Source organism: Chiloscyllium plagiosum, chromosome 3 (assembly GCF_004010195.1).
Source record: "Chiloscyllium plagiosum isolate BGI_BamShark_2017 chromosome 3, ASM401019v2, whole genome shotgun sequence".
Lineage (NCBI taxonomy): Eukaryota > Metazoa > Chordata > Chondrichthyes > Orectolobiformes > Hemiscylliidae > Chiloscyllium > Chiloscyllium plagiosum.
In genome coordinates, this window is record NC_057712.1 from 18,273,666 (window position 1) to 18,290,608 (window position 16,943).

Here is a 16,943-nt window from a genome sequence, read left to right on the forward strand (position 1 = left end):
CCCTCTTTTTTGCCTCCCTTTCTATCTTTCCTGTAGCATTTGTATCCTGGAACATTAAGCTGCCAGTCCTGCCCATCCCTGAGCCATGTTTCCATAATTGCTATGATATCCCAGTCCCATGTTCCTGACCATGCCCTGAGTTCATCTGCCTTCCCTGTTAGGCCCCTTGCATTGAAGTAAATGCAGTTTAATTTATTAGTTCTACCTTGTCCCTGCCTGCTCTGACTGTTTGTCACTTCTCCAGTCTATCTAAAAAAAATATAATCCCTCATTCCTGGAACCATTCCAGTAAACTTTTTTTGTACCTCCTCCAAAGCCTTCGCAATCTTCTTAAAATGTGATACTCAGAAATGGAGCTAATGCTCCAGCTGATTTGGCAAGACAACTTGTTTTTTTAATGCTATTTATAAAGCTGAGAACCCACATAATATTATTCTCATATCTAAAGATGTTAAGCATCTGTTGTTTTTTTTGAGCCAGGTGTGTCTCATTGATACTATGTTTATCTGCATGGCTATTTCAGCCTGCCACTCAACAGCCCAATTAATTAATATGAAATAATATGCTAGAATATAAAATACTTCCAAAGGATTCCCATCTTTTCCCACCTTTGAAGTGGCTATTTGATTGCTGTTTGCACTATTATCCGACTGTGTGAGAATATTCCTCCTGAAACTGACTATCCAGGAAATCTTTAGCCACTTGTACATGCTGCATTGATTCCAGTTGCCAGGCAAGCTCAAACATTCAGCTTGATTTTAAGCAATTTGGGACACTTCCTGAAAATATGCGCCATTAAGCATCCTGAAACTCTGAGATAATACAGGAATTGCAGTCGACAGGTGATAGCTTTCTTCTGTGTTTTAATCTCAAAATTAAAATAACTATCAAGAAATTAAATAATTGCTGCTAACGAAGTTTTAGCTCCACTGGGCCAGCAGTATAAATACTGTGGCTACTGATGGCGGTCAGAGTCTGGGAATTCTATGAGTAACTTGCCTCTTTAACTCCCTGAAACCTGTCTGCCGTCCACAAGGCACAGGTCGACAGCATTATGGAGTACTGTCTACTTATCTGGATGAGTATGATGGCTCCAACAATACAAAAATATTAATATCATCTAGGAAAACCTGCTTGATTGACATCACCTCCAATACCTTCAACATTCATTCGCTCCTGGTGCATGATGGTAGGTGTGTGCGCTATATACATGAACTCACTGAGAATTCTTTGGCACTGCCTTCAAAATTTTTGAACAACATGATCTAGATGAGAAACAGCAGATGCAAGAGAACACCACCTATAAGTTCCCCTTCAAGCCACACCACACCCTTCCCTGGGGCAATGTTATTAGTCTTTCACTCTCACTGGATTAAAAGCCTCGAACACTCAAACGTCACTGTCCGTGTACTTACCAGATGGTGTATAACAATTCTGGAAGGCGGCTCACAGCCACTGCCTTGAGGGCAATTGGGAATGGACAGTAAGCTAGTGACACCAACATTTTATGAAGATGTATAAAGAATTTTGGCAAATCTCATTACATTTATGTGGATTTTTGTACCATTTTTTTTCTCATTCCTTTTCTTGCTATCTCCTTTATTAGCAGTTATTAGTATTAGTTTGCCACTGTTTGATATGGATAAACAGTGGTAATTATCATCTTTTGATGTTATCCAACTTTGATACTCTTTTTGATGGATTGGTACATGTTCTTTGCTTCATGAGCAATTAATTTTTGAGCTAAATTTAAGTAATGTTTTTAAGATTTGCTTCTATTTTCTGTACAAAATCCTGAAATAGTTTGGAGACAAAGTTACTGGTACTTTCAAACACAAAAATCTGATTTGAAATTTCTGGCAAGGTTTAATGCCATGGTTGTTAATTAATTTGATTCTTCAGGTTTCCCTGTCCTGACTGAACTCCTTAGACTTCCTATATTGCATTACACCAGATGCATTTGTATCAGTGTTACATATAAAATCTGCCAAATTTTAACTTTAGTTATAATAGATGCTAGGTTTTAACAAATCAATTCGGCACAATTGGGCATTTTCTATCTCAAATTTTGTGTGGAAACCAGTCATCGGCTATTCTGTTGCGTTATGCTCCAAGGTGTGTCAGTATTTTACTTAACTAGGGTGAAGTGTCTGCTTAAAAAAAACTTATGCAGTTCATACATTATATTTGTGTTGTATGTGTTTACTTTTAAGCAATGTCTTTTTTTAAGTTTAAGACACAAGTCTAACCATTTTTAAATGATTGATTCATTGATTGATTCAGAAATTTTAATTGTTCAATAGAATACATCCAGCGACAGAAAAGACAAAATGTCCTAGATCCTGAGAAGAATACTTGCAAAATGCTGGTTGTAGCAGATTATCGTTTTTTTAAACACATGGGGCGTGGTGAAGAGAGCATCACCATCAATTACTTGGTAAGGATGAATAATTTTAAATGTACCCTTTGGTTTACTGTTAAACTACTTCTACCTTGAAACTAACACCATTAATTATCTCAGCTCATTGTTTAAGTGCATTCATATTGATTGATCTTGCATATTTGGATAAATGTATAGATTTTAACTGGATCGCTGTTTTTCAAACATTGACTGTAATGGAAGCTTGAGAGCACTTTGTCTACTTTCCTGTCTGTTTAGTTACTGGTAATGAGAGAGAAAATGGTTGGCCATTCTCAATCTAAAAGGTGCTACTAAGCATTAACAATACAAGTTTTTAAAAGATGAATTACTCCTTCGTAGAATGTGGGCATTGCTGGTGTTGCCCAGTGTTTATTTTTGACAGTGTCTGATTGTCCTCGAGAGGTTGACGATGAGCTTGGAGATGGTGAGGGCTGCAGTTGCTGGAAAGTCAAGAGTTGAGAAAATGTGGAACTGGAAAAAGCATAGCAGATCAAGCAGCATCAGTGGAGCTGGAGAATCAACATTTTGGGCAGGAGCCTTCACAAGTCCTGATGAAGGGTCCTGCCCAAAACATTGACATTCATGCTTCTCTGATGCTGCTTGATCTGCTGTGCTTTTTCCAGTTCCACATTTTATTGAGGTTGACCATGAACTCCCTTCTCAAATAGACCTGAGGAACTTGCTAGGTCATTTCAGAGGACATGTAAGAATCAATCATGTTGTGTTTCTGGACTTGTACGTAGGCTAGACTACATTTTAGGGGCAGATATCCATTTCTGAATAATATTCAAGAACTTGGTGGGTTTTTAATGATCTGATAATTTATTTGAAATCATTAGTGACAGTAGCTTTTTATTTAAGTTAATGGAATTTAAATGCCTCAGTTCTGTATTATATTTGGATTCTGATGAAGAGTCACTGGACTCAATGTCTGCTTTCTTCCCGTAGATGCTGCCAGATCTGAGTTTCACTGGCAATTTCTGCTTTTGTGTCAGATCACTAGCATGCGCAGTTCTTTGTTTTGTTTTGTGTTGTATTTCAACTTGTTTTCCACCTTGTGGGTGCCACAGGCTTCTAGATTACTATCCAGTAATATACTTAATATTTTAACATAACTATTTTTTCAAAAGTACACCCACATTTTTAAATTGATGCAAAGTCCTGGGAATTGTGTAATGTGGATTACAAGCATTTGTAGGTAAGACTGAATTGAGAATTTAATACTCCTATGATCTCCTTAGATAAGGCTGAAGGTTTTTCTTTACATTGAACCTTTATTTATATTCAGATTCCCAATCCCAGACCAGTGTCTTTAAACTTGGCAAAATAAGTTGGGAAAATGAATCCTACACTTTGAAGACTGACTAACTTCTCTTCACTGAACCTTCAATAACAAAATTATTTTTATGCCATAGTTATGTTTATAGGAGGCATGAAGAGTAAAAGCGATTATATCATGTTGCCTTTTCCCTTAATGGCGTTCAATTTACTGGTTATTTTAAAAGTGTGGAGAAAATAAATGAATGCATTCTTTCATTATCTTTTGTATAATGATTTTCTTGAATGAGTTTTCAACAGTCTCATTTTAAACTATTTCCCAGGCTTGAAGTGGATAGGTTTTATTTGGTAATGATATATTTCTCAATGGATCCATAAAATAGAGAGAAATGCATCATGTATAAGAGTTGGGAGGTCATGTTGCGGCTGTACGAGACATTGGTTAGACCACTTATGGAATACTTCATGTAATCCTGGTCCCTCCGCTATAGGAAGGATGTTGTAAAACTTGGAAAGGTTCAGAAAAGATTTACAAGGATGTTGCCAGGGTTGGAGGTTTCAGCTATTGGAAGATGCTGAATAGGCTGGGACTATTCTCCCTGGAGCATCGGAAGCTGAGGGTTGACCTTATAGAGACTTATAAAATGGTGAGGGGCATAGTTAGGGTGAATAGACAAGGTCTTTTACCGAGGGTGGAAGGAATCGAAAACTAGAGGGATAGAGGGATGTTTAAGGTGAGGGGGAAAGATTTTAAAAAGGGGCAACTTTTTCATGCAGGAGATGGTGTGTGTACGGAATGAACTGCCAGAGGAAATGATGGAGGCTGTTATAATTACAATATTTAAAAGGCATCTAGATGGGTATATGAATAGGAAGGGTTGAGAGGGATATGGGCCAAATGCTGGAAAATAGGATTAGATTTATTTAGGATATCTAGTTGGCATAGATGATTTAGACAAAGAGTCTGGTTTCCATGCTGTACAACCTAGGACTTTCTAAGAAGGAAAAAAAGTTTATTTTCAAAATGTGATTGCATCACTATGTACACTACCTTAAGGTTCTATAATGATATGCAGTTTTAATTGTTATTCTAACTGAACAATCCAAATTTGCTTTTCTAAATGCAGATCGAATTGATTGACAGAGTAGATGACATTTATCGGAATACCACTTGGAATAGTGCTGGTTTCAAAGGATATGGAGTGCAGATAGAGGAGGTAAATCATTTAAAATATACTGTTTTCTTTTTCAACTCATCACAGCTACACAAAGTTAATAGATCAGTTTTTATAATCTTAGGTCTATTGAGTTGACTGAGTGGTCATCTTCCTTTTTAAAGTTTATTCTTATGTTAGCAATGAACTTGTTGAAAAATAATCCTGTCACCAGTCTGGCTTATTTTTCAAAAATTATTATTGTAGTGTCACTCCAAATGACTTGAATGTATTCCGGTAGGCTTGTGGGTATTTGAAATAACATTCAGTACATTTGTGTCTGCTTTTTGACAATTATGTAGCAAAGTTCATGTGATAACCTGTGTGTCTATTTATTTCAGTTATTGAAAATATGACAGAAGTTTGACCTAAAAACACCAGTTGGGCATACTTCAATTGCTAACAAAAATTATTATCACAGAATAAACTTTAAAGGACAGGTAGCAGAAATAGTTTCCCTAACTAGTAACAGCAGTCATACAGGTCAGGTTAATGCCAGTTAATAGGCATTGTGCGTCCAGCTATCCAACACTTAGTTTATGGCTTGCAATTGTGTAGCCCATAAATAGTGAATGGTTCTTAACTGACGTTGCGGGGCTCGGGACCAGACAGTCAGCCTGTAAGTCTAAGAAATGAGGGAGTTGATAAGGAAACCCTTAAAGGGGAAGAGCGAATTAAGGTTTTCTGGAGTGGATGCTTGAAGTCATGGCTGCCAGAGGTGATGCAAACAGTGGGGTACACAAGTTTGGAATGAAACAGACCAAAATAAGGAAGCTGTTTCTAAGATTTGAGGATTGGATGGAGGAAAGGCATGGAAAGATTCTAAAGAGAAGCAATTTCAGTAAGCGTAGTGGAATGAACAATTGTAAGCGAGTGAGGACATAAGTAGTGATTCTCTGTGCAGTAATGGGCAAGCCGTAGCTGTTTTTGCTGAGGGGTAATGGGGGAGAAAGAATGGGCTGCCAGTTATTAGTATATTGGAGTTCAGAGCCTACTGTACTCAAATTCAATAATTATTTTTAGGATCCTTGCAACAAACAAGCTTCTGCCTTTCCAAGGGTACCAAGGTATGAGTAAAGGTTAAACAACAGAGGACTGTGGTAGCGACAAAATTGACATTGGTATAGAGGTGGAATTAAGTGGGCTTTCTGATCAATGAATTAATCTCCTCTCAAAGTCAAACAAGATTCCAAAGTTTAAAAATATTCCATATAAGCTGGAGAAATTAGTTAAGAAATTAGTGGAGTTAGCAATGTCCGGGTGAGCCCTGAAGTGGAAAGACGATGACTTTTCTGAGAGTTTCATCAATATTTATACAGTACTTTTTCAATGCAGTAAAATATTCCAAAGTGTTTCACAGGAGTTGAATAATAAGTTTGACTCTGGGCAACACAAAGTTGAGGACGATTAGAGCTAAAGCTTGTTATAAGGCCTGTAAACACAGGGATGATGGGCAAGAGGCTTGTACATGTTAGGATGTGCTTGTAGGCATTTGGATGAACCCAAGTTTACAAATGGTTGAGGTTTTAGCTAGGATAGTTTTGGAATAGTCAAGTCTGCAGGTAACATGGGAACGAATGAGGGATTTGGTAGCAAATAAGCCAAAGCAGGGAGCTTTAGAAATCATACTTCCCTACAGTGTGGAAACCGGCCATTTGGCTCATCGAGTCCACGCCTACCCTCCAAAGAACAGCCCACCAGACGTACCCCCTACCCTATCCCTGTCACCCTGCATTTCCCATGGCCAGGCCATCTAACCTACACATCCATGGGAAGTACAACACTACTTAAAATGGCCAATCCACCTAACTTGCCATCTTTGGTCTGTGGGAGGAAACCAGAGCATCCGGAGGAAACACCCACAGACACAGGGAGAACGTGCAAACTTCACACGGACAGTCGCCCGAGGGTGCAATCGAACCTGAGTCCCTGGCAATGTGATGCAGCAGTGCTAACTACTGAGCCACCATGCTGTGCCCTCCACGGAGCAAAGTTTTGTTAAGGAGGTGGAAATAGGCATTCTGTTGACAGCACAAGCATGCCAACGGATGATGGAAGCCTTCCTTGTTTCCTCACAGTATCATTGTTATGTTCTATCTCTGACCAATGCTATGTTAACCCCCTCTTAGATTGCTTTCTTTGGCTTGGACCTCCTACTTTTGAAGGTGTTATTTTAAAGTGATTTATTTTGATGCATTTTTTTTTTAACATTACAGATAATTGTCAATAAAGAACCAACAGTGGTGACTGCGGGTAAGAAACATTACAATATGGCTGGAAGTTATCCAGAAAATAAAGATGCTTGGGATGTCAAGCCTCTGCTTGAGGTAAGGAAGAGCTGGAATATTATTCTAAGGGAGCTTAGTTTTATTAAAGACACTGAAACTGTTGCATAATTTTAAAGGAGTTGCTACTTCTAAGTTATAGTTGATGCACTTTATATACTAAAAGACTTGAAAATTTCCGAAATTTAAATCAAAGCAAATTACAAGACTTCAACTGTAAAAATTCAATGGTATATATTTTTGGAACTTAATATTTATTAAAAACTGATGAAACTTAACACAAAATAAATTACAATGGCACCACCTGCACCTAAACTGAAGGGGCACCAATATCCTTGTGGGGAGATTTCAAACTAGTATGGCAGAGCATGGGAACCAGAGCAGCTGACCAGCGTGAGGAGGAAGTGTAGAGATGACCTAACTGGGCCAGTTTAATGAACAGGGTGGGCTTATTAAAAAGTGTACTGAGGAAGACAGGAGGGAGAAATTACAAAAAGATGCTGGAGGACAGGGTGGAATGTTCAGCCAAAATTAGTTATTTTGTACAAATGCATGGAGTGCAAAGAACAAATTAAATGAGCTGCGGGCACAGATTCAAAGTGGAAATTGATATTGTTGCTATTATAGAGATACAGCTGCAGGATGGTCAGAACTGGGAACTATATAGATCAGGTTACAAGATTTATAGGAGGGATAAAGAAAGTGGCATGGGGGGGTGGAGTAGCAGTATTGATTAGAAACAGAATAATTTCTATGGTGAGGGAGGATGTAATTAGGGGAACGCACATTCCTGATGAAGGGTTTATACCCAAAACGTCGTCTGTTCTGCTCCTCGGATGCTGCCTGACCAGCTGTGCTTTTCCACACCACATTTTTCAACTCCGATCTCAAGCCTCTGCTCTCCTCACTTTCTCCTGGAAAGCACCCAATGGCGAACTTATGAGCGGAACTGAGGAACTGTAAAGGTTTTATGTATAGACCCCCTGGTAGCAGCTCAGAAGTGCTAAATTCATTGTACAAAAAAAAAAGTGCAGCACAGGAAAAGGCCCTTCAGCCCACCAAGCCTGTGCTGATTTTTAATCCTCATTTAGACCGACTGCTTATTGTCCATGCAAAGTGTCTATCTCTCTGTTCACCTCGCATTCGTGTATCCAACAAGGTATACCTTAAATGTTTCCTGCACTTCACCCCTAGATCTCACCTCGAATCTGTGCCCTCTTGTAGTTGACCTTTCTATCCTGGGAAAAAGCCTCTGACCATCTACCCCATCTATGCCTCTCATAATCCTGTAGATCTCTAACAGGTTGCCTGTCAGCCTCCATCTTTCCAGTGAAAACCAGTTGAGTTTATCCAATCACTCCTCAAAACTTAAAATCCATCAGACCAGGCAACATTCTGGTAAACCTTTTCTGCATCCACTCTGAAGCATTCATGTCCTTATGGTAGTGTGGTAACCGGAACTACATGCAATATTCCAAATGTGGCGTAGCTAAAGTTTTGTACAGCTATAACGTAACTTGCCAAGTTTTATACTTGATGTCCCAGCCAATGAAGGCAAGCATGCTGTATTCCCTCTTGACCACCAGTTCACCTGTGTTGCCACTTTGAGGGACCTGTAAGTCCAGCTCCCTCTGTATGTGAGTGCTCCTAAGGGTTCTGTCATTTATGGTATAATTGGCCGTTGAATTTGTTTTTCCAAAATGCATCACCTTGCATTTGTCCAGATAAAAATCCATTTGCCATTGCTTTGCCCAAATCTATAATCTACCTATATCCGGCTGTATCCTTTGATAATCCTCCTTACTATCTGCATCTTCAATTTTGGTGTCATCCACAAACTTATTAATCAGACCACCTACATTTTTCTCCAGATTATTTAAATATATTACCAACAAAAAGCCCCAGCACTGATTCTTTCAGAACACCACAAGTTACTGATCTCCATCACAAAAAGCACCCTTCCATCTACTGTCTTGTATAACCAGGCTAGTTTTGCATCTATCTAGCCAGCACACCTCAGATACTATGTATTAGCCTGCCATGAGGTATTTATGAAATGCCTTACTAAAGTCCATGTAGTCAACATCCATCGTCTTTCCCTCACACATCATTCTTGTCACCTTATCAAAACAGTCAATCTAGTTGGTGAGACATGATATTCCCTGCACAAACCCATGTTGCCTATCAATAACAAGTCCATTTTCTTCCAAATGTGAAGAAATCCTGTCTGAGTATCTTTTCTAACAACTTCTCTATCACTGACATCATGCTTACCAGCCTGTAATTACCTGAATTATCCCAGTTTCCCTTCTTAAACAGAAGAACAACATTGCCATTCTCCACTTCTCTGGAACCTCGCTTGTGGCCAAAGGGGATGCAAAGATATCTGTTAGGGCCCCTGCTATTTCTTTCCTTTTTTCCCCATAGTATCCTGGGATAGATCCCGTCTGGCCCTGGTGGACTTGCCTACATTAATGTATTTCAAGACACCCAACACTTTCTTCTTTATAATGTTGATCTGCCCGAGAATATTCACGCATCTTTCCCTAATGTCAGCATCCCTCCCATTCCACTCTGTGGTGAATACCGATGTAAAGTCCTCATTAAGAATCTCACCCATTTCCGTTGACTCCACACATAACCTCCCTCCTTTATCCTTGAGTGAGCATACTCTTTCCTTTGCTACCCTCTTGCTACTAATGCAAATAAAAAATTCCTTGGGATTCTCCTTAACCCTGCTGGCCGAAGACATTTCATAACCCCTTTTAAGAGAAAGTGAGGGCTGCAGATGCTGGAGATCAGAGCTGACTGTGTTGCTGGAAAAACGCAGCAGGTCAGGCAGCATCCAAGGAACAGGAGAATCGACATTTCGGGCATAAGCCCTTTTAACCCTACTATCTCTACATTTGTGCTCTTTCCTATTTTATGTATGTTTTTCAAGGGCGTCATTTGTTTTTAGTCATCTAGACCTTGGATATGCTTTTTTGACTAAACTGATAATTCTCCCCTGTCATCCATGGTTCCAGAATGCTGCCATTCTTGTCCTTCATTTTAACAGGGACATGCCTGTCCTGCACACCAATCATCTGGTCCTTTAAAAGACTGCCATTTGTCAGATGTGGATTTGCCATACAATAGCCGTTCCCAATCCATATTCTCCAATTTTATGCCTATTTTGCTTATAGTTGGCCTGACCCCATTTAACACTTTCATCAGAGGTCTGCCCCTGTCCTTATTTATAAGTAGCCGCAACTTAGTTACTTACTTACGGTCGCTGTTCCCAAAATGCTACCCCACTGAAGCTTTGATCATCTGGCCAGGCTCATTTCCCAATACCAGGTCCAGAATGACCCCTCCCTTGTTAGACTATCCACATCAAGCCCTCCAGGACACACAACAAATTGATTCACATCGAAATCTCTGGTGCTAAGCGAGTCCCAGTCACGATGGAGGAAGTTATAATCACCCACTACTACCACAACAACTGTTATTTTCACATCTTTCCAGGATCTGATTATGTATCTCTTCCTCTATCTTCAGCTGGCAGCTGGGAGATCTGTAGTACAATCCCAGCATTATGATTATACTCTACCTTCCTATTTCTGATCTAAATGTATAACAAAAGTTCTCAGAAGTTGCTTGTATGAGTAAATTTTGTCAAATAGTAGAAATTTAGTTTCCCTATTTAACTTTGCTTTTTCTGAAGAATCGATTTTTGTTTTTAACTTCTCAGCAATTCAGTGCTGATATAGCCAAAAGTGCATCCAAAGTTTGCCTTGCACATCTGTTTACGTACCAAGATTTTGAACACGGAACACTTGGGTTAGCTTATGTTGGATCTCCAAAATCACGTGCATTAGGTGGCATATGCCCTACACGTAAGTCCAAATGTAAATGAAATTTTAATTTTTAACATTCATTTCTGTATTGCAAAAATAAGTGGATAAAATGCATTACTATTTTAAGTTAACTTCATTGGAACAAAATTGTTGAAGCCAATTTGGAATAAAGAAAATGAGATACCATGGGATTAATTTACACATCCATGCAACAGACAGCAAGTTTTGTTAGTTGCATATGTTGGGAAATCAAAGGTATGTTACCTGTGATTTTTCTGCTAAATGTGTGAAGTATCCCTATACAGAGGAACCTTGATAACCCAAATATCAATTATCCGAATAGCGGATGATCCGAAAGAGATCTCTAGGTCCCGATAGAAACATTTACATCAAAGACGTGTTTTCAACACTGATCGCATCTTTTGTTTACAGTGATTAAAAGTGAACTCTGCTTACTGAAATGCTGCTGAGAACAGTCCTGGACTGACGGGAGCCCAGGCACTGTGTCCAAATGACTGATCTCCCGCTCTCCCTCTCTCTCCCCACACACTTTCCCTGGAGTTCTACACAGGCGCGTGTACCCTAACCCCCCCCCCCTTCCCCAGGTAATCTCTCCAATCCTCCAGCACAGGGCAAAGGTGAAACCTGTCAAAAGGGTGGGTGGGTGTGCGCGCCCGCTCTGTATGGCAACTCTTTCCCCCCCCCCAAAAGGCAGCAGCAATAGTCTTGCTGTTGGTGTCCAGTTCGGCTGCCCTGGAGAGGGAGCAGGGGCAGATGGGGGGGCTTGCGGGTGGTGGGCGGTGTTGGATGGTTGAGGGTTAGGGCGGATTGGTTTTGGAAGATGGGGGCTGGTGTTGGATGGGGTTGGGGGGGGTGCAGCTGAGGGGTGGTGTTGGGCAGGTTTGAGGGGCGTGGGCAGGGGCGGAGGCGAATGGGAGTGGATGTGTTGGACTGAGTTGGGGATTGGAGGAGGAGGTGGGCGGTGGGGCTCGTACAGTGTGCTGCTGCCCAGTTTCCTGAACAGGGAGTGGACCTAGAAAATTCCAAGCCCCAGAGGAAAGGTGTTGATTTAATTAACCGAATAATCAATTATCCAAATAGAATAGTGCCTGCCCATCTCGTTCGGATAATCTCGGTTCCTCTGTAGTTTGTGTAATTGGACAAGATTTCTCTTAGCAATAAATAAAAGTATATAGTTATATGAATATGAAGACTTTTATAATCCTATGGAGACCATACCAATGAGAATCTTTTGCCTACATCTTTTGAGAAAAGTGTGTCAATAGCTGTGACATCTAGGAATGTTTTTTCACCAGCCTATGATCACCCAACCATGGAAAAGATAGTGTACCTAAATACTGGATTAACCAGCACAAAGAACTATGGGAAAACAATTCTCACCAAGGTAAATTATGCATTGTTACTTTCTTCACATCTTAGTTTTCTTTGTAAATTTTAACTTGGGCATTTAATATATGGATTTTGTTGAAGTTGATAAGAACTGGTATTTATTTTAGATACTTGGTTCTTGCTGAGGAATGTTAGCATATTAATGTATGTAATTACGCTTACTGTTTTGTGAATTTTTTACCTTTGCGAGCTTTTAATTAAAGTGTAACTATTATTCACAGTGGTGAAATACAGTTATATTAATATACCAGGGCCTGTATTGTTAAATATCAAGGCTTACAGTTAAATACTACATTACAAAGAGTCTTCTGTTGCTTATTTTTTCCTTGACCTATCTATTTCTTCCCAAATTGGCAATCACACCAAATATTTAACTGTCATTATGAGCTTGGGATCACTTTCAGATTGTTAGTTGTGAATTTGACTGGAGAAAGAAGGGGTGGGACAGGAAAAATTAAAATAACTGGCTTCAAGTTGTAACTGTTTTGATTTCAACTTCTCCTTTTGTTGCTTGCTCTTGATTTCTTTCTGCACCTTAAAGAATATGTCCAGTTTGCAATCTGATCCAGGTCTTTGGTGGCATAGTAATGAAATTTTGTGAAATGCTAAAATCTTTTATGGGACTTAGCTGCTAAGTTGAAATTTGTACTAAATTGTGGCAATTTTAAAAATTCATAATTAGCTTCAAATGATTCTGATGTAGTAGTAATGCCAATTTCTTTATCCTGAGAATTTTGTTGTACTGAATTTTCTAGATATGGCCAGTTGCTGAATGAGCACAAAATGAAAAATATATTGTCTATTGTATCCCAGCTGTTTTCATTTGTCCCCTTTCCATTTCTCTGCATTCTCACTTTGTCTTTTTGGACTGTCTGTCTGAATTTTGAGGTTCATCCCTTTTTTCATTTACAGATTATACAAAAATTATGACGACTTGGGGAATGGAATAACAATTTCAGTTCATTTGTATCATTCTGATTTTTATGCTCCAAATTTCCCTTGGTCTTGTACCTGTTTTTTCTTCACGAAACAATGTGTAGAGTGAAAACAGATTTCTGGTTCAGTGATTATTATATGCTTTAAAACATTGTTTAGAAACTTTTATAGAAAATAAATGCTTAATTTTAAACTGTGTAATTGTTCTGTATTCGGGTTTGATTTGGAACATGATGTGCTGTTTTGAAATGGGGTGTCAGAAATCACTCTTTCATGGCTTTCTTATTTAAAGATTACACAATGGTAGATTGTCTGTTGAATTTTAAGGTGTAGACAGCAGTTTATCTAAAAACGTTTCTTGGATTTTAATTTCAAAATAGGAAGCAGATCTTGTTACTACTCATGAATTAGGCCATAACTTTGGAGCGGAGCATGATCCAGATACTCTAGAATGTGCCCCGACAGATGATGATGGTGGGAAATATGTCATGTATCCCATAGCAGTGAGTGGTGACCAGGATAATAACAAGGTACTGTAGACCTGAGCTTTTATTGCATGTGAGTAATATTGTTATTTAGATGACCTACTTTCTAAGGATTGTACAACCATACCCATTAAGATTTAATTGACTAGTCCTTAGACTTTTGCTGATCAGTCTTTTCTTATTACACATCAGTGCACTTAAACTGTAAAGGTCATGTTAAATAAAACTATTAAAAATGAAGTAGAATGCACATTGTTCATACTTGAGTTCTGAATTTAAATCCAGTCCAGAGTGATATATTACATTGAAACATAGAAAAATAGGAGCAGGAGTAGACCATTTGGCCCTTTGGAGTGTGCTTCGGTGTTCAGTATGATCATGGCTGATCATTGAACTCAGTACCCCGTTCGCACTTTCATCCCATATCCTTTGATCCCTTCAGCCTTCTCAAAAACAATGTTTTTGTCCTTGATCACTTTCTGTGGCAGTGAATTCCATAGGCTCATTCTCTAGATGAAGAAATTTCTCCTCATCTCAGTCCTTAATGACCTATGCAGTTATGCATAGACCATGAGCCTGGTTCTAGATTTCCTGGTCATTGGAACATTCTTTCCTGAATTTACCCTGTCTAGTCCTGTTGGAACTTTACAGGTTTCTGTGAGACCCCCCTACCACTCCAGCCCCTCTTCATACATCAGTCCTGCCATCACAGGAATCTGGTAAACCTTGTGCATGAATCGCAAAAATATAAAGGTACAGCAAGTAAATGCAAAAGCTAATGTTACCATTTACTCCTATTAGGGGAATTGAATATCACATAGGATGGTTATGCTTCAGGTATACAGATTACTGATGAGACCATAGCTACAGTACTATATACTGTGTTGGTCACCTTGTTAAGGAAGGATGTAAATGTGTTCAAAGTAATTCACAGTAAGTTTACTAGAGTACTATCTGAAATGGGCAGCTGGTCTTATGAGAAAAAGTTGGACAAAGTAGGCTTGCATCTTGAGTTTGGAAGAGCATGCAACCATTCTTGAAGCATTTAGGATCATGCAGGATCTTGAAAGGATAGACATGGTGAGGATTTTTCCTCTATGGGAGAATCTTGAATTTGCGATCCCTTTTTAAAAATAGTGTCGCCCATTTAAAAAAGATGAAGCAAACTATTTTTTTCTCCAGTATCCTGAGTCTTTGAATAATTAGGACAGAAATGGATTCTTATTACACAAAGAGATGAAAGCTTGTCATGGTAGGTGGGTGTGTGGATTTGAAGCTGAAATCAGAAGACATGGTCATCTTAATAGGGACTGAATTTGATGAGCTCCTTCTGGGTGTCTTTACTGAAGGCCTTACTGATGAGTGAGCCTTAAATTTGTATAAGAATAGGAGTTGGATTTGTGCACAGTGTTCTTGTGATAGACAAGCTTGAAAGAGCAGTTGCTTCTGCTGTAATTTGGTTTAATTTATCGTACAGTAGCCTGGAAGAGAAACCAACATAACATGGTTTCGTTTAAGACTACTCAATGGGCGATCCAAGATGGCGGCGACCCAGTAAGACTGAGTCTATAGTGCTCCTCCCAAGACTTGGGCACAGTGGGTCACCTACCCCCTACCAAGCTCACCAAATCGTTTATAAATCATTTATAATAGTTTAGTAACTGAATTAGTGGTGTAATATTACATTTAAGCAACTCTATCCTAAGTTAAAATGACTAAAGGGAAGGGAGCCCGCAGCTCTCAGCAAGCAGGAACCCCTCCCCCACACTCTACAGCTGCAGCAGAGGCGTCCACAGCCGCCCCGAGGAACTTACCTACAGTAGCAAGTCTTGCAGAAATGCTTTCCAAGCTTGACTCGAAGATCGATGCCTTTATCGTCGAATCCAGAAATCGTTGGGAGTCGCTCTCGGCCGCGCTGAAGAAGCACGACCGTGAAATTGAAGAAATTCAAAGCCGAGTCGGAGGGGCGGAGCTAAAGGCCTCTGGTGAATGCATTTACTTTTCACTTTTGAGATTTGGTGGGTTCTGCTTCAACCATTGGATCTATTGATAAAGGTGTTGAATATCTTTTCTCTCTGAATGCTAGAAATTATCCACCAATTGTACTAACACTCAAAAATGCACATGAACTGAAAGTTGACTATGCTTGAACACAGACATCATTGAAATGACTACTTCTGCATTTATTTATGTTTAAAATGGTTAATGGTTTGACTCCCTAATTGTGACTCGGTGTTTGATTCTTCAGCTGTTCTCCAACTGCAGCAAACGATCGATTTTTCGGACACTAATTAATAAAGCGTCCAAGTGCTTTCAAGAACGAAACAAGAAAGTATGTGGAAATTCGCGTGTGGATGAGGGGGAGGAATGTGATCCTGGGCTTCTACAACTAACTGAGGATAAGTGCTGCACCCAACAATGTCAACTCAAAAAAGATAAAAAGTGCAGGTAAAGAATTAAAGACCATCAGATAATTAGTTAAATTAATAAACAGTTTTCACATTTTTTTCCTTTTAAACTGTTGCTTCACATTTATTCTGAAAATAACGATGATATTTAATGTTTTAGAGTCACAGAGTCATAGAGATGTAAAGCATGGAAACAGACCCTTCAGTCCAACCCGTCCATCCCGACCAGATATCCCAACCCAATCTAGTCCCACCTGCCAGCACCCGGCCCATATCCCTCCAAACCCTTCCTATTCATATAACCATCCAAATGCCTCTTAAATGTTGCAATTGTACCAGCCTCCACTACTTCCTCTGGCAGCTCATTCCATACACGTACCACCCTCTGTGTGAAAACGTTGCCCCTTAGGTCTCTCTTATATCTTTCTCCTCTCACCCTAAACCTATGCCCTCTAGTTCTGTACTCTCTGATCCCAGGGAAAAGACTTTGTCTATTTACTCAATCCATGCCCCTCATAATTTTGTAAACGTCTATAAGGTCACCCCTCAGTTTCTGACGCTCCAGGGAAAACAGCCCCAGCCTGTTCAGCCTCTCACCATAGCTCAAATCCTCCAACCCTGGCAACATCCTTGTAAATCTTTTCTGAATCCTTTCAAGTTTCACAA

At 39.5% G+C, this 16,943-nt stretch overlaps 1 protein-coding gene across 4 annotated transcripts in view; it reads left to right on the forward strand.

Annotated features, from left to right (window-relative positions):
- adam17b (ADAM metallopeptidase domain 17b) overlaps positions 1–16,943 on the forward strand; it is a 74,127-nt gene that overhangs the window by 33,182 nt on the left and 24,002 nt on the right. For 3 of the 4 annotated variants that reach the window (XR_006309585.1, XR_006309583.1, XM_043678071.1), the window contains exons 6-12: positions 2,304–2,437; positions 4,828–4,917; positions 7,131–7,241; positions 10,933–11,089; positions 12,355–12,443; positions 13,765–13,914; positions 16,118–16,317. Coding sequence is in view for 2 of the 4 variants with exons in the window: in XM_043678071.1 (XP_043534006.1) it covers positions 2,304–2,437; positions 4,828–4,917; positions 7,131–7,241; positions 10,933–11,089; positions 12,355–12,443; positions 13,765–13,914; positions 16,118–16,317 (931 nt within the window). In the remaining 2 variants the exon portion in view is untranslated. The remainder of the gene's footprint in view (positions 1–2,303; positions 2,438–4,827; positions 4,918–7,130; positions 7,242–10,932; positions 11,090–12,354; positions 12,444–13,764; positions 13,915–16,117; positions 16,318–16,943) is intronic. The other variant, XM_043678080.1, reaches the window with a different exon arrangement.